Source organism: Vigna unguiculata, chromosome 5 (assembly GCF_037176805.1).
Source record: "Vigna unguiculata cultivar grain cowpea cultivar isolate G323 ecotype 2 chromosome 5, ASM3717680v1, whole genome shotgun sequence".
NCBI lineage: Eukaryota > Viridiplantae > Streptophyta > Magnoliopsida > Fabales > Fabaceae > Vigna > Vigna unguiculata.
In genome coordinates, this window is record NC_140796.1 from 44,241,401 (window position 1) to 44,260,555 (window position 19,155).

Consider the following 19,155-nt stretch of genomic DNA (forward strand, 5'->3'; position numbering starts at 1 on the left):
TTCAAACTAAACAAACTCTTACACAATAATCACAAAATGGAACCAAGTCATGTTTATGATTTATTTTTATAAACAATAAGAATTCTTTTTATCATGTAACCATGTATTGACCAAATAACATATTACAAATCTTGGAAAGCATACCATAAACTCAATTCATCTAATAATTTCAAAATGTAGTTTTTTCCTTTGGGTATGCTTTATAAGTAACCAATTTTGGAAAAATTAGAGTCTTTGGGATAAAAAGTAATAAAGTACTCAATTGTTGTAAAAAAAATACAATCTTTAGCCATTTCAAGTTGTATGACAACATGAGTTTAAAAATGTAAATGTATGCGGTCTAAAAGTTGGACATGTCATGAAAGATTTAATTTTTAAAACAAATTTAACAATAAGAGTTATGGGAAAAAGAATTATTTGTCAGATATGAGAAGCAGTAAAACAAAGAAAAAACTCTACATATCAACAATTTAAAGGAAAAAGAAGGCACATGTCAAGTAAATGAAGTTGGAGGTATAATAAAAAAAAATTCCTCAATACACCATGGATTACTACTTCATTAATAATGAATTGGATACTATATTTAATGTTTTTGTTTTCTCTGGAACATTCTCCATGTCTTTCCTTTATTATGGGATTGAATGTAAAAATTTAACTGCACTCATCTATATTATTATTGTCTCTCAAATGTGCTTTTACTATAAAATATTAATATGGAATGTGAATGTGTACTATGTCTCTGTTTCAATAACAATATTTATTCTCATAATGGCCAAATATGAGTGATTGGAACATGGAATCAAATCCAGCTTATGAAATGCAAGACTGAAAAGAAAGTTGATGTTCATATACTAATTAGACGAATTTAGCAATACATATTAGACGGGTCTCAACTTACAATGATTAGACGAATCTAAACATGCACATTATATAAGTGTGTCAATATACTTATGAGACAAGTCTAGCGATACATATTAGAAGAGTTTGTAGATGCACTAATTAGACGTGTCTAGAAATACATATCATACAAGACTTTCCATACACTTATTAGACGAATATGGAAAAAATATTACATAAGTCTAACAATATACAATAGACGATATTACAGATATACTAATTAGAAGAATATAAAAACAACAAATTAGACAAGTTATCAATAAATTAATCAAAGCAATCTAGCAGTACACATTAGACAAGTCATTCATATATTCATTAGACGAGTCTAACAATATACATTAGACAAGTTTTTTCATACACAAATATGACGAGTTTATGAATTCACATTAGACGAGTATGTCTATTTAATAATTTGATGAATCTTACAATATACATTAGACGAGTCTATTCATACACTTATTACACGAGTTTAGTAATACATATTAGATGAGTCTATCCATGCACTAATTATACAACTATTTGGTGCATAAAATATAAAACATGTCTTTCATGCATTAATTAAACGAGTCTAAGAATAAGCATTAAGTGAGTTTCTACATATTTTAGCATAGTATATTCTTATTCTTAGAGAGTTTGCTCTATACTTTTTAAAATTTTATATTTTTTTTGTATTTTTACAAAATCTACTTTTTACATATGCACAGGTTCAAAACTAGTTTATTTATATATCATTTTTTCAAGTTTCCATTCACAAAAATGGAGATGCGGGGTATCGATCCCCGTACCTCTCACATGCTAAGCGAGCGCTCTACCATCTGAGCTACATCCCCAATGTTGAAGAAATGCACTTTAACTATTAAATCCAAAATTTATGTGTAATATTTTCTAAAATTAATGCAAAAGTTCAACATAGTGAATTCAATTGTTTGAGAATGTATCTTTTTTTTTTCTTACTTATTTAAGGTTATGATTTTTTTTCTATTTAATTGATTTCTTATAATTTTTAAATAAAGTTAAAGTGATTCTATTTGTTAATGGTGTTCAATTGGTTAACGGGAGACTAAAATTGAGACACACCTGTTAATTGATGATTGAAATTTGGGGGAGTGAGATTTTACGATTTAACGATTGAGCTTGTGGTGGTGAAATTGTGGTTTAGTTTATACAATTTGGTTTTGTGTTTCATTGAGTACTATAGGTAAGTGGAAGATTTTATTCTCTGAATTTGAATTTCGATTTTAGTTGTTTTGCTTTTTTAGTTTATTGTGGGATTAAAATATTGTTTTGTTGTCGTTTTAGGTTTTTTCATATATTTGATTGTGTAATTTTTTATACACTTTGTCAATTGATTATACACCATGTGGAAAGGTTTGTAATGTGTGGTCCCTCAATTAGTTTAAATGTTTGTACGTGTATTGTATGGGTCAGTCGGTCAGACAATGTCGGTCGATCAAGTCAATATGAGTCGATCGAGGAGACTACTTCGAAGAAGGCTTCCACCAACTCACAAACCCAAGGCTCACAACAAGGAAAGAGAGTTGTTCTTCCTTCATCTTTTTTTGGTAGCAGAAGATTCATGGACCAACTATATTTTGATGGAATGACAATTTTTAGTTATATGGGATTTCAGATCTTTGTATAGCTTTCACATTCAATCCTAAATGGTCCAAAATAACTAGAGCACTGACCAAGCTAAAGCTATTATCAACAGATTGTCCGAATATAGTTTAAAAGGCCTTCAAGATTAAGTTTGAACAACTTCTGACAAACTTAACTAGGAGTCATTTATTGGACAAAACTATTGCATGTAAGTCATTCATTTATAATAATAATAATAACTTAATATTGTTTTGTATGAAATTATTTAATATTATTTTGTATGAAAATAAAGGTTTTTTTGCTTAATTCGTAGTCATGTATACTATATAATTTCAGAAGCGCGGTCTACCTCATGCACACTTGTTGATTTTTTTGCATCCCACTAGCAAATACCCAACTACTGATGATATTGATAAGGTAATCTTTGTTGAATATCCTTGTCCAATAAATAGTCCTCAATTGCATCAATATGTTTAAGATCACATGATTCATGGTCCATGTGGAATAACAAACAAATCACTACCTTTCATGAATAATGGAAAATGCTCACGCTATTTCCAAAAAAATTTCAAAGCACCACTACCATATCAGAAGATAGTTATCCCCCATTATCGTAGAAAGAACAATTCATTAACTATAACCAAGAATGGTGCTTGCTTATATAATCATTTTGTGATTCCTTACAACCTGAAATTGTTGTTAAAGTACTAAGCACATATAAATGTTGAATGGTGTAACCGTAGTACTTCCATCAAGTACTTAGTCAAATATATCTACAAAGGTTACGACAGAATAACAATTGTCATAGTTCCAGAAGAAAATGAATTCTTTTTTAACAAAGAACCAATAAATGAAATAAAAAAATCTTGATTATAGATATTTATCCCCTTGTGAAGCATGTTGGAGAATAATTTCCTTTCCTATTCATAGATGAAATCCAACAGAAGAAAGGCTATTTTCCCATCTTCCCCGGAGAACACACAGTATACTTTAAGGATGATAAAGAGATTGATGATATCATGGGAAATGCAATAGTTTCTGAATCAATGTTTATAGGTTTCATGGAATGCAATAAAAAAAATACCCAAAAGTTATGGAATTAACATATGTTGAGTTTGTTTCCAAGTTTATTTATGTTAAGAAAGATAGATGTTGAAAACCGAGGAAAATGGGGAATACTATTAGAACACTTATTTGGGTGCCTCTAAGTACTGGTGAAGTGTTTTATCTTAGAACAATGTTAACCCATGTAAAAGGACCAACATCTTACATAGATATTAGAACAGTTAAAAATGTAATATATTCTACATTTAGAGAAGCTTGCTTAACTTTGGGTATTTTAGCAGATGATACAAAATATGTTGAAGCTATAAAAGAAGTAAAAGATAGGGTTTTGGGCATTATCTAAGAAAACTATTTGTTACTATCATGTTGTCAAATAGTGTTAATCGACCATAAGAACTATGGAAGAAGATGTAAGACCCGAGAAATTTAAAGAATTAATTAAATAATTATTTAATAAATGCAGGTAGTATGAGCCTTTAAGACATTTAATGCGGATTGCTATGACGTGGAAAAGTACTAGCTCAAGTGGTTGAGAGTATTTTAATTGTGTGATAGGACTTAGGTTAAAGTCCTATGTATGCCAATTGTGTGTAATTTATTTGTTTTTAATTTTAAATATATGTTGAGCATGATTATGAAAAGATATAATCATTTAATTATATTAGTCATCATGAAACATGAATTGGTTAAATGGTTGAACTTTGATTTGACATTTGTATGATTGTGGGTTCAAGCCTTGGAGAACCCAAATTAAACTTCATTGATGCATGGGCAGCCATGGGAGGCTGAAAAACGGACCATAAAGAATCAATGAATGATAATAAACATTGCCATTAAACCTTAAATTCGTTTTTGGTACCTTTAAAAGGCCAATGTGAGGTAAGAAGAAGGGTTATGGCAAAGGGAGATCATTAAGGATCAAGAGAGAATTCACAACAATTCCAAAATTTAAGCCAAGGGAACTAGGTTAGGGGAGTTTTTCTCATTATTTGTATTCTGGGTGAATAATGGCATGATCTGTAGTATGAATTGCATGAGTATTATCTATTTCTACATGAACTGTTGTGTTTCTTGAAAAATTCCAGAAACCGCATAGCGGGCTATGCACAGCCGCCAGGCTACTCATCTAATTTTCATGTTTCTGGGTTCCTGTGAGAGGAACCGCCTGGCGGTACATTCCCGACCGCCAAACGATGCATAGAATTTTTACCCAATTCTGGGTTTTTGGATGTAGGGCCTGGCGGTATTGACTAAACCGCCAAGCGACGCGAGCTAAATGGTCATTTTTGGTGTTTTCTAGGTGCTGGGTCGAATCTGATCAGAGGGAAAGTTAACCTTATTCTCTAAAGGTTGGGTGTGATGTCAAACAGTGGGGATATTAATGTATTTTCGGGCATAGTCGAATGAAACAATGTAAGGAGGCTCTAGGATTGATGAATTGCGAATTGTTGCTTAGGGAATCAATTAGCGGAAATTGAATTTGGGTAATTTGCTATTATCAAATGGAAAAAGTAGTATAATTGGATTGTTAAATAATGGGAAGTGTGGGCGAAATTGTATTGGAGGAATTGTTGGAGAGAAGAGCTGTATTGGTGCTGAAAATTAGGAAAAAACTGCTCAGACCAGTATGAATCGCCTAGCGGCACGGGGCTGGCCGCCAACGCCATATCAGAGATGTGAGGGGTGCTCTTGTTCACGAAAAACGCTGTTTTTCGTACTTTTCGCGCAACAGGAACCGCCCGGCGGTAGTACAGTCCCGCCAGGCACCACCTTCCACTTCTGGGCGCTAGGCGCCACCACGTTTTTCTAGTTTGTGCAGTTTTTGTAAAATTGCATTTCTTGGTTCGTTAACCATTCGATTTAAGTGAAATTTTGACAGGTGGTCCATAACATGTGGTTCTTCACTTTGAACGGTGGAGATTTGATTTGGAGGTCAGTAACTAGAGATATACGTTACTCAATATTTCTGATTTTCGAGTCTTTAAAATGCATGAATAACCTCTTGATAATTATAGTAACTTCTAATGAAGCATGATTGGGTTATGTGGTAAGTCTCTATCAATTTGAATGTTCATTTGGATTAGTCACATGTGGAGAATTGGTTTGGTGAAGGCATGGGTGTTAATATTAAATTGCATGGGTGCATAAGATCATGTGCTTAAAATTGTTGGAGTGTTGCTGCTTATATTTTGTTTGAGCATGATTGGGATGGTCTATATGACTAGGGGATGAATGCACATGTGAGGTGCTATAAGGCCTGGAACATTATAGATGGCAATGCTTTTCATTAGGGGTACTCTAGAATGAGAGCAAATGAGAGCAACTGAGAGTAACATGTGTGAAGTGTGCTTGAACCTGAACTAAAACCAATACTGCGCAAGTACTAGTGTAGCGCCTGGCGATAAGGAGGGGTGCGCCAGGCGGAGTCTGCAATTCAGTGAATCCTAAGGCGCGTGGCGCCTGGCGGCAGGGGAAGTCCCGTTAGGCGATAATTACAATGACAGTGAAGACTAAGGCAATTAGCGCTTGGCGGTACGTGTCCCCCGCCAGGCGATCTTGAAGCGGCAACGCCTGGCGGTACGTGTCCCCCACCAGGTTATTTTGCTGCAGTAGATTGGTGTTATGCTTGCTATGATGTGCGTGATCTACAAGGCTTCTAGGATATCTTAAAGGTTGGCTTGCTGGTGTTCCTTGAGTTGAGCTCGGAACATATCCCTTGATTTGAGCTCGAGATAGGGGTTAAGCACGTGGCATTCCTTGAATTGAGCTCGGAATGGCATCCCTCGAGTTGAGCTCGGGATGGCAGATGAACACGAGGAACCCTTGAGTTGAGCTCGGGTTGGCGAGTGTTACCGATATGAGTGTGCTGGTTGTGGCCAATACGGATGGGTCCAGATAGATTGCCCTCCTCAGTAGTTGACTGACGAGTTTGGTAGTCTTGGGACGTTACGAATTATGTTCATATATGGGAACTCCACTTGACGTTACGGTGTATGATCTGTAGCAATGGTTTCCCGCATGTGCTCTATTGGTTGTGGCCGATAGGTATGGCAGCAGGTCATCTTGAGATAATCACTAGAAGACGTAGAACACGGTTCACATGGTTGTGGCCATGTGATGTGAAATCAAAGGATGGAACTCCTTTGGTGTGATTGTATTATATATATAATTGTACTATATATATATATATATATATATATATATATATATATATATATATATATATATATATATATATATATATATATATATATATATGTTTATTTTGTTAGCTCACCCTATCTGCTTATGTTTGGCGATGATCGTATACGCGGTATACGTGAGCAGATGGTGTTGCAGGTGGATTTGGTGAGACGTAAAGCCGGAGCGGGGCTAGTCTTGGGGAGTTTTTCTCAGAGTTTTTACATTGTTTTTATGATTTCAAATAAGTTGTAATTATTGGTAATACTAGACTATTTGATAATTATAAGAGTAATTATGTTCTTAGATTTTGAATTATTATTGAAGTAATAAAAGTTTGAAATTTCCCTCGTTTTTGGGAAATGGATTTATAATTAATGAGACTTTATTTTTTTATTTTATTTTATTATTTAAACACGTAATATCCGGCAAGGATGTTACAGAAGACATAGGAGTGGCTGATAGATGGAATTCTCTATCGAGAGAGAAATACAGCAGGATTTTCAGGTTATCTCCATTAAATAATATTTATAAGTCTATCTATAACATGAGCACATTATTTATCTATTGCAATCTAACAAACAATTATGGTAAATGGTTTTCTATACAGAACTAAATATTACTACAAAAGTGTTTAATGGAGATAAAAAAGCTCTAGGATACTAACAAAAGCAGATTAAAATTTTTCCCAACAATGTCATACCCAAATGGTTTTGTTACATAAAATTGAGGAAATAGATTGGTATATGCAGAATTTAATTATAACATTGCTGAGCAACGAGATTTGTTCCAATTAAATTTCAAATTGATACAAGTTAAGCATTATTATCTTTTTTATTGTTGAATTTTAAAACAATTACACTATGTAACAAGTTTCAATAACAATTCTACTACAAGTGAACATAATTTTTATTTTGAAAAGATCAACCAGACAATTTTTAATAAATAAGGAGGTGTATTCTTTCTCTATGAGTATGGTGGAACAAGAAACAAGTTCATGTGGAAAACATTGTTAGTGACATTACGGTTTGAAGGTAAAATTGTACTGACAGTAGCTTCAAGTGGAATAGCTTCCCTATTATTGTTAGAGGAAGGACAACACATTCTAAATTCAAGATACTAGTACCAACACTAGAAAACTCAGTTTGTAACATTGCACAAGGATCTAAAGCACCAAAGTTGTTAAAGAAAGCTGAACTTATTGTTTGGGATGAAGCTCCAATGGCGCACAAATTTTTTTTTGAAGCTATAGATAGAAGTCTAAATGACATAGTGAACAGTATAACAAAAGAGGATTCAGTTTTTGTAGGAAAAGTCATAGTATTCGGGGGTGACTTTTGATAATGTTGCTTTTTACGTGTTTTTGTGTGTTTATTGTCATGAATAAATCTACTCTTTCCTAGCTTTATCTTGTTATATTCTCAAGTTTATTGTGTTTTGTATTGTTTTGGGTTTTAATTATTTTATGATTGTTTTATCTCTAATATTTATTTTAGGTGTGTTAAATAAGTTCATAGGAAGCACATTTGTGGGGAGGAAAATAAGCAAGAACTTAAGGGAGCATAATTTGGAAAAGAAAAAATCAATTTGAAGAAAATACCCGCGTCAAACAACATTGAAATCACGCCTAGTGCTTCAAATACAGAATATTGTCAAACTGTACAAGGCTGAGCGGTGAAAAGTGAGGTTTAGCGCCTACAAGGCTGTGCGGTGAAAAGTGAGGTTGAACGCCATTCAATTCGTAAAACCTAGTGTTGAGCCACTGAGAGAAGGATAAGAGGTGGTGTTGCTAACATGTCAAAAAATGGGTATTTAATCTTGCTTCTCGTGAGGTTTGGGGTCATTCCTCAATTTGCACAATAGAGAAACACTTTCGGGGTGCTTGAAGAGCCTCTTGGAGGTTGTTAGGGGTCTTGAGAAGCTCTACCACTCCTCCTTGGGTCTTCTCCTCCATTCATGGAGGTTTCCCCCCTCCCCCCTTTGGGGTTGGAGAGAAAGATGGGTTGCGTTTGGGAGATGGAGATGTAAAGGGGAGGCACAATTGTAGCATGGAGTGGCTGCTAAGAACCTTGGGAGAGGGCTTCCATCTTCTCTTTAATTTCCATTTCTATCCTATCTCTTCTATTTGTAAACCGTAGGTTCTCCACCATGGGATTTAACTGTATTTGTTTATACTAGATGTAATGAACTGAATTCTTGTGTAATTTGTGTTGTTAATAAATATGTTGTTTTTCCATTTCAATGCCAGTATTTGATTTTCATGCTTAATGCTTGCTTTGGTTTGGCCACCCATGTACTATTTGTGTTCTTGAGGTGTTGGAAAATGTCTTTTGAACCTAGAACTGAAATTGAGCGCCTAATGGAACTTGTATATAGGAATAGAACATGATTCGTTAGTAATCTTAAGACCTTTGAACTTAATGCATGATTGCTTGTCGATGATCCAAAGGATTGGACTTTAATAAGTTATCATAGGCTCAAAGTCATTAGGAATAGTATTTGAGTAATCTTGTAAGTTGATTTTGACTTGAATATGGAATTGAGATGTTTGTGAATGCATGGTAAGAAGTGAATGAAATCTAGTCTTGACAATTGTAAATACTCTATGTTACATATGAACTATTTGATAAAAATACAAAAAAAAAAAAGTTTCTTAGTGATTTTATGAACTTTGTTTTCTAATTGAGTTATGAATTGTGAGAGTTGACATGTGTTACACAAGAAAGATTAATATTGACAAAAAATATGTGTCTGCTACAAGAAAGACTACAAACAAGTACTGCATGCGAGATTCAAGAATTCTTAGATTGGATTGTTCAAATTGGTGATGGTAAGTTACAAGAACCTAATGATGGTTTAGTAGAAGTTGAAATACTTCAAAACTTCCTAATTTCAGAGTTCAATGATCCTATACAAGCAATTATGTGTACCACATATCCAAATTTAATATAGAAGTACACAAACGAGTCATTTCTGTAGTGTAGAGCATTATTGGCAAGTACAATTGAGATAGTCAATAAAATTAGTCAATACATGTAATCACTAATTTCAAGTATGTAAATCCAGACCATCAATGTAACATGATTATAATTATAATTTATACATTTGTTATGACTAATATTATTACTCATACAAGGGAAGAAAAAAATATCTTAGTTACGATTCAGTGAATGAATCTGAATCTACCTCAAATGATACTTACAGCACTATAACTTCTGAATTCCTAAATTCACTTAGTACGTCACCACTTCCTAACCATAGAATCAAACTGAAGATTGAAGTGCTAATAATGCTTTTGAGGAACTTGGACCAAGTAGAAGGTTTGTGCAACGGAAGCAGATTAATAGTAACAAGACTTGCAAACCATGATATAGGTGCTCAGATAATTACAGGTAATAGAGATAGGCAAGACATTTATGTTCCAAGAATGTCAATGTCACCATCACAATACCCATGACCATTTAAGCTAATTAGAAAATAATTTATGATCATGCTATCATACGCAATGACAATAAACAAATATCAAGGTCAATCACTAGGTTTTGTTGGACTGCATTTGCCGACAGCCGTATTTAATCTCAGTCAACTCTTTGTTGCACTATCTAAGTTCAAAGTAAATCTTAGTTAAGATTTCTAATCCATGATAAGGACAACAAACCTTCCAATATAACAATCAATGTTGTATACAAAGAAGTATTCCAAAATGTATAGTTTATGTTTAGGCTAAATTTTTTATTATTAATTAGTAAACATTTTGTGCAATCATGTTTAAGAATTGTTCAAGGCGAATAATATACCTTCCGCATTCCACGAAAGGAACTTGGATACCAATCCAAATGTCCTCAAGTGAAAGTTCCAATTTATGATTCACAAGTAACATATTTGTCTTCAATCCATTATTTTTATAGCACATACAAAAATACATTACCAAAGATATAAATGCAAAAAAGTTCTTACTTTATTTGGAGATAGACAAAAACAATTGAATAACCTTATGTACATCCAATGATGCGAAAAATTACAAATCAGAATTACCAACAATGATATATGACTCTCTACAATGTTAAATGCGATAGTGTAAAATCTTCAATACAATCGTAAATAAATCATTTATTGTAGTAAATACAATATTATTGTGCAATGCATTTAAATTGAAACCAACAAACGTACCCAACTCATACTCAAGTTTCATAACAACACCACCATAATTAATTTGTGCACCTCCACTATATAAGCTAATTATATGGGTTTTTTTTAACTCCAGTTTTTAGTCACGATCAATTACATGTAGCAATAAGTGATTTTACATGATCCATTAAGGAGAACATTTAATAAGAAACAAACAAGCATGCAATTCATACCTAATATCCACTAACCACACCACCACAATTGTTAGCTTGACCTAACATGCATGATGGTTATAATATCAATCGTGATCTACATCTTTATACCACACTGTACACAATGCAATGAGCCTATTCCTATAATAAGTAATAAGTAATATTATACATTTTATTATTGGAGTTAATTCTTTTAATAACATTCATATAAAATATTTCTTTAATTAAAATTATACAAGGTAAATTATTACTTTTATAACTACATTAAAACAACAATAATATACCACAAAATAAATTCAAGCATTTTGACTAATAAAAATTTATTATATATAATCTTAATCACTCTTAGTAGTAAACAACGTAATGCTTAATCTTAAAAATAACCATTTCTCATTAACTTAAAAATATTTCATCATGGAAATAAAGTAGTTCGTTGAAATAACATAGTCGCAATAAACAAACTAACACAAATACATAAGCCTTTACAAAACACAAATTCTTCGTCAAATCCAACTTGATATCTATCTATAAAGGCATCCAAAAATTGCAGAAAACATAAATTGTTCTTAACCAACAAGCATTTCCTCCAACAAAATACTTAAATCAATCTAAACCTATAAAACATAGATGATGTTTTTGTGGTCATCGTCTATGACAAATTTGATTGCATCACCAACGACTTAACTAATTGTCCTTGTAGAACCTCTTCCATCCAAACGTGAGATAGCATTCAAAACTACTTCTTCGAGTTCAACGAATTACGTAAGGCCAATATATTGTAGTTTCATTAGTAAGCATATACCTCTTGCGACCTTTATCCAAAAATTGTCCAGCAAAATTGGAATTTAGATACTGCAAATATAAGGAATTTCGTTATATAACAAATGGAAAACTAAATGGCAATGGAAAAGGATATAACAATAAACAAAAAATATACCAAAGATGAAGTTCGAACATCATAATGAGTTAAGTTCTTCACTAGCCCATCCTCACTATTATGCAACTCATCACCAACAACAAGATCATCAACAAGATCAACAACAACACCATCTTCAATATTCAATCCAACCACTGTATCCCTATCATAGACCATTTTTATTCCTTCAGGGGAGAAAATCTTATAAAGAAATGTATTACATAACTAAAATGTAGGAAACAACACTCTTTCAACCCATAATATTTCATAAACTCTACCAGACCAAAAAATACAATACTGTCGACATCATTTGTATCCACAAATACCTTTAATTTTGTTATAATAGGATCATACAATTCAACGATTTCATCAAGCTTAAGTTCATCTTGATAGAATATCTAAAAGCCATATTGGGGAAGTAGATATGGTTGTTCACAATCGTGAAAAGTAAAACCAACATTAACAACTATAGATATACATATACAAAACTAATCAAAATAAATAAGGAATACAACATTATACCCTTGATAGGAGGAATTTCAATCTAAAACATTGAAAATCTTGTTGAACATAAAGGATCATAGCCTAAGGCAGAGCTCGATTGTCCTACGACAGGGTACTCAATTTTGTTCTAATATAATTCAAACACTCTTAACCGGAAGTACCTATGTCTACAATATAGAGTGCAGACATATCCCACGTCATCTAGATTGTAAAACCCTAATATCTTAGTGATACCACAGAACTGCCTCTCTATCAGAAGACTTTCCTCAAACTCAATGTTAAGTACATTTCCTTCGGGATCCGAAAAATAGTTTGTGCCAATCACTGATGATTTACCCCATTGCAAGAAGAAACCTTCATCGAACACTAAAAGCTCCTAGCAGAAACAAAATTCCCAACGACTAACATTCATTGAAAACAATAATTCCTATTTAGAAAGAAAATTACTTCGGAAACCTAAAGTATTATTATAAGAAAACAACTATGTTCAAACAAAATCCCATTCAAACAAAAAAACAAAAATTAAAAGCAAGTGAAGTCCATAAACACTAACCTCAGAAGGATCCAAGAACATGATCGATCGAGTTCTGAAAAAAAAAAAATCTTAAAACTGAAAAGTTTGGAAGCTAAAAGTTTCTCCTCCCTAAAATTGCACTAGAAAAGGTTTATAGACTAAAGCGTTTTCTTTTTTGCTCTTTTAATGGAATGTATATAGATCACTCAAATGGCAAAAATAGAAAACGCAAACACCAAAATCTAAACTCAAACTACACGGATTTCAAAAAAACATGTAATAACTATTCCTTACTATCAAAATCAGACTCTTCACATTCGGTTTGAACATGCAATCATTTAAAAAGAAAAAAATCTATAACTTCGTTAAAGAAAAATAATACACTTAAGTATAGAAAATATAACTTCATGAACAAAATATATTATATAAAATAAAAAAAAATTCTATTAATATAATATTTAAATTTTAATTATTTAATCTATTATTATTACTATTTCTATTAATGAATTAACCTTATATAAGTACATTACTGCTGATTTACTTAAATAATACATACATAAATCTAAAATTCAAGAACAATAAAATACAAAGCAAAAAGGCACGATTCTCAAACTAGTTTGTATTAAAACTTTTGGAAAAGTTTCCAATGAATCCTCTAATGAAACTAAGTATAAAAATACTAACAGTAAATATTTCTTAGTTTACAATACACATTATTAAAACTAAAGAAGACGGAATTTTATAAACTAAGTTTCTGAAAATCTTTGACAGATTACCGATGGGTTCAAAATCTCGTATCTAACTAAGCTTCATTGGACGAATTATTAAAATAAATTCAAAAATTTTAATACAGAAAAAGAATACTTAAATAATTTTTGATTTAAAAAGGAAATTGTGAAAAATATAAACAAAAAATAATAAGAGTGAGAGAGTAAATAATTTAAGCACCAAGAATTTGTTTTTTTTTTCTCCAGATCTATAGTTTGAAGCGAAAACTTCATACTTCTTAGTTACTTTCACCTAAATTACAACCCACTGTAACTATTATGTGTTCAAAGAATCTGTCCGCACAAACACTGTATATAGTGTTTCTGAGTTATTGAATCTGCAATGTGCCACGTGCCGTGTTAAGAGAGCATCGCCTAGTTCAAATCTTCTATGTACCCTTGCAATACTTTGATTGATGTATCACGTTCAATTTGTACTTGTGTTTGATGCTTCTCTTACTCCATTTATTTTCTTATCGCTAATGAATGATCTGACACAACGCATGCATTTTATTTTATGTACAACTACACACATTTTTAGGATATTATATACCTTTTATTTCTAATAATGTTTAAGTTTCTACCAGTACAAAGTAGTTAACCAAAATGATTAAAAATATTTTTGTTCTATCCACCATCATTAAAATTGATTAATAAAACATTAACATTTTCAGTTGAGTTTGGTATGGTTATTAATATACCAATCATACTTATAATATATAGACAGTATTAAAGGTGTGTTATACTAATTTACTATATTTGCTTTTCTCTGAATACATTTTACTTACAATACAGCAACCAATAGGTAAAATAATTTAAAACTTTCAAATCATATCAATGATGTACACCAAACTTTAAAATCTGAACATGAAATATTTGAGTTGGCATATGAGAAGAAAAAGCTAGATTCCTTTAACGTTTATTAAAGAAAGGGGTTCATTTGGTATCCTACATTAATTTTTTTTTAACAAGGGTTAAAACTATGAAGTAAAAATAGAATATTATATATATATATATAATTATTTTTGTAAAAAAAGTTATATAGGATATTTATATTTATATTATATTTATGTACATATCGATGAGACTATAAAAGTAGAATGTAATGATATTTAACTATTTTCTTGAGATATCTGGTTCTTCATTTCTTATTTTGTTTTGAATGAAAACAAAAAATTCCTACCTAATGGGTTGGTTTCTTTCATCTCGCCTCTATTTTCAGTCTACTAAAATAAGCATGAGATTCCAATGATAAAGTACTAAACAAGTGTGGCTTTCAGAACACTTGAAGTTGTGAAGAGCAACTTATAAATAGATAATAAATATTTTATTTAATTTTGTTTGAAATATAAATGCTTTCTAGAATTCCTATTTTAAATCTACGGAGGAGTAGATGTTTTACAAAGGTTCACATTAGATATAATATGAACAATAAATAACATGTCATGTCACAACCAATTTTAACAAAAAGAAACTGCATTTATTAGCTTTTTAAATATTCAAAATTAAGACAATTGAAAGAAAAAAAATCAAATAATACAAGACAAAAAAAAAAGAATTACACTTAGTTTTTGTTTATTTTTAATGAAAATTAAAGTATATTTTAGTTTTTAACTTTTATTTCGATATTATAAATATACTTTAACTTTTCTCCTATTTTTATTACAGCAACATTTTCTTAAATGATATTTGTCGTCGATAATAGCGTTACTACTGATGGAAACAACACTTTTATTCCCTGACAAATAATATTTACTTGTTTTCTTATGTCCAAAGACAAAACCGAAAAAAAACTGACATGATGATATAATAAAAAAAAAATGATACTTTAATTTATTTTTTTATTCACTTTTAATTTATTATTTTAATTATTATTAGATCATTATATTATTAAAAATAATCTAAAAAATAATTTAATAATAATTAAAGTAATGAATTAAAAATATGTAAAAAAATAAGTTGGAATATTATTTTCCTAAAAAAAATTATTACACCAAATATGTTCTTGCCGACGTACGTTAAAGCAGCTATAAATTTTTGTCCTTGAATGTACCAAACTTGTTTGACCACATACAGGTAGAGATGGAGATGGTTGAGAAAAGCTTGACCTCAGAAATATCTTCTATCAAAAATTGAGGTAGTGAAGGTAAAAGAGGAGAAACAGAAGAAGATGGCAGGAAGTAGCAGTTCCCATGGCATAACAAGAGCAGCTCTGTTGGAAGAATGTGACATTGAGGGAAGAGAAAACAGAAAATGGTGGAACAGAGTGTTGGACATGGAAGAGGCCAAACACCAACTCTTGTTTTCGCTTCCAATGATTCTTACGAACTTGTTCTATTACTTAATCACTCTCGTTTCTGTCATGCTTGTTGGTCACCTTGGAGAGCTTCAACTTGCTGGTGCTACTCTTGCAAACTCATGGTTCAGTGTCACCGGCGTCGCTCTCATGGTAATTCATTCCTTCCCATCACTCTTTGCCTTTCTTTTTCTGAAAAATAATTAAGTATAAGTTCATACCCTTATTGTTGTGATAGGTTGGTTTGAGTGGGGCATTGGAAACATTGTGTGGGCAAGGATTTGGTGCAAAGGAATACCATATGCTGGGAATTTACCTACAAGCCTCATGCATCATTTCTCTTATTTTTTCCATCATTGTATCCATTATTGTGTTCTACACAGAACCAATCCTAGTTTTTCTTCACCAATCTCATGACATTGCAAGAACAGCTGGTCTTTATATGAGGTTTTTTATCCCGGGATTGTTTGCATATAGCTTCTTGCAAAATATCCTAAGGTTTCTTCAGACACAATCTGTGGTAATGCCGTTGGTTGTACTCTCAGCTCTTCCATTGCTTGTTCATATTGGCATTGCATATGCCTTGGTTCAGGGGTCAGGTCTCAGTTTCACAGGTGCACCAGTTGCAGCTTCTATTTCACTATGGATATCAATGCTATTACTAGCCTTCTATGTAATCTATGCTCAGAAGTTCAAGCATACATGGCAAGGATTTTCAATGGATTCATTCAGTTACGTACTTACAAACATGAAACTAGCTCTGCCCTCTGCAGCAATGGTATGGTATGAGTCACTAACCACCTTTAACTTTGGTTGCCCTTTAACTATTGATCTTAGAAAGTTGAACGATGAACCACAGCTTCATTTGCCATCAATTAAAATCAGAATTAAATATATTTTTAGTTCCTAAACTTAAATGCAAAATTAAAGTTCGTTCATGTCTCAAACTTTGATACATTTTGGTCTTTCATCATTAAAAATAAATAGATATACTCTTCTAACGTGTAAAACTTGTTTGACTTGTTAAACTGTGTCCAGTCAAATATTATCTTAGAATATGGTTTAACATGTAAGAACGTACAAAGAAAAAAGAGTTAACGATGTTGAATTAAAATGACTATATTCATTTATTTTTAGTGAAGATCAAAATATATCAAAGTTTGAGACATGAACGAATTTCAATTTTGTATGGGTGTATGGTTAAAAACATACTAATTCTTAAAATAAGTTCTTATGCTCACATTAAAGAGAATATTGTTCTTTTTGTGTGTATGAATATAAGTTCCTTGTTACTATCTGTTGTTTGTGTGATGCAAGTTTGGAGTATTGGGCTTTCGAAGTTTTGGTTTTCTTAGCCGGACTTTTGCCTAACTCACAGATAACAACGTCTTTGGTTGCAATATGGTAAGGCTCGAATTGCCTTTATATTTCTGTTCTTAATTAAAAGAAGAGGTTCATGTAGTTTAATATTGTTAACATTCAAAAACTGTACAGTACAAATACAGAATTCATTGCCTACATGATCACTTATGGTCTGAGTGCAGCTGCAAGGTTAGTTGGTTGAACACATTCCCTAAACTTCAAATTGTTTCACATATTTTCTTTTCTAATACATTATTGAAAAGTTGAAATTTAATTTTGATAGCACAAGGGTATCCAACGAATTGGGAGCAGGCAACCCTGAACGAGCTAAACATGCAATGAATGTCACTCTCAAGCTCTCTCTCCTCCTTGGTTTCTTTTTTGTTTTGGCACTTGGATTTGGTCATAATATCTGGATTCAGCTTTTCAGTGATAGTTCTACAATCAAAGAGGAGTTTGCATCAGTTGCACCTTTGCTTGCACTTTCCATATTACTAGATTCCATCCAGGGTGTCTTGTCAGGTTTGAATTCCTCGTTACCTTTTCATGGAATTTTTTGTACCGATGTTCGTTGGGAAGAGATTATACATACGTAACTTTCAGTATTGTTCACGTAAGATATTACACCACTTTTAATTAAAAATATTAAAGTATTAAGTTTACGGAAGTTTTACTTCTTATATAATATTTAAATTTGTCATTTTTACAGGATGTGAAACTTTGAGACTAGTACTTAAATTATTCACTACACTTTTGAATGCTGCAGGGGTGGCCAGAGGATGTGGCTGGCAGCACTTGGCTGTTTACATTAACCTTGCAACTTTTTATCTCATTGGACTGCCAATTTCATGTTTTCTAGGATTTAAGACCAATTTGCAGTATAAGGTGAATAACATATTTAAGGCACATGTTGGTTATGTTTGTTCTTATATAAAAGAGAATCATCTTGATTCTGTGCAACAGTTTGCTTTCACTAGTTTTGCTAATATATTTGTCTTGAAAATGGTTTGTGATATATAGGGTTTATGGATTGGTCTGATTTGTGGAATGGTTTGTCAGACTGTGACTCTGTTCGTTTTCACAAGGCGTGCCAAATGGTCTAAATTGCATCTTTCCCATGAAGACAAAGATAAAGACCATCCTCTTCTTATTTAAACTTCTGCCAAACCGAGTGAACTTATGGAAAATAAAAAGTTTACATTCTATATGTAAAAGATGACCACACGTGGGTTGGAATGGACATAATTTGGCACCACTTTTCTTGTTTCTATTCATCTTGAGAGAAGTGCAAACATTTTTTTTCCTTTTGTGGTTGCTACTATTTTCATGATAATTTTAATACATGCGATCCTGATGATTTCAACTCAATGTTTCATCGGGTTTTCTACCATTATAGTGTAATTTCAGAAAGAATTTAAAAAAAATAATCTGAGTTTAGGCAAAACGTGTAACTTGACACGATTTCAAAACGAAAAGATTGTGTTACAGTGAAACGATTTCACTAAAGATGAATTGAAGTCATTTTTCAATTCATTGTAATATAGAACTGAAATCGTTCAATTCATTTGCAATGGAGTCGCTTCGGTATGACACAACTTTTTCATTTTGAATTTGAAGTTGTGGCATGATTCACCAAAATTCGAAATTCTTTTAAATCTTGTACCATTTTTGTAACTTCATAATGAAATTTAACTATAATGGTAGAAAAATTGGGT

At 32.0% G+C, this 19,155-nt stretch overlaps 1 protein-coding gene and 1 non-coding gene across 2 annotated transcripts; one reads left to right on the forward strand and one right to left on the reverse strand.

Moving 5' to 3' along the window:
- Positions 1-1,654: 1,654 nt before the first annotated feature.
- On the reverse strand, positions 1,655-1,727 carry TRNAA-AGC (transfer RNA alanine (anticodon AGC)). The gene has a single exon. It is a non-coding gene; the product is annotated as a tRNA-Ala (tRNA).
- A 14,122-nt stretch (positions 1,728-15,849) lies between these two features.
- LOC114186080 (protein DETOXIFICATION 19-like) lies at positions 15,850-18,743 on the forward strand. Its single transcript, XM_028074094.2, has 7 exons — positions 15,850-16,231; positions 16,317-16,861; positions 17,396-17,482; positions 17,573-17,629; positions 17,724-17,962; positions 18,207-18,325; positions 18,461-18,743. Exons 1-7 carry the CDS (start codon positions 15,953-15,955, stop codon positions 18,593-18,595), a joined length of 1,461 nt encoding a protein of 486 aa, XP_027929895.1. The 5' UTR covers positions 15,850-15,952; the 3' UTR covers positions 18,596-18,743.
- The last annotated feature ends 412 nt before the right edge of the window (positions 18,744-19,155 follow it).

Coding starts and splice junctions, on each gene's coding strand:
- LOC114186080 (XM_028074094.2), top strand. CDS start 15,953: ATGGCAGGAAGTAGCAGTTCCCATGGCATAACAAGAGCAGCTCTGTTG. Junction 17,483..17,572: donor ACGTCTTTGGTTGCAATATG/GTAAGGCTCGAA, acceptor AAAACTGTACAG/TACAAATACAGAATTCATTG. Junction 18,326..18,460: donor AGACCAATTTGCAGTATAAG/GTGAATAACATA, acceptor TGTGATATATAG/GGTTTATGGATTGGTCTGAT.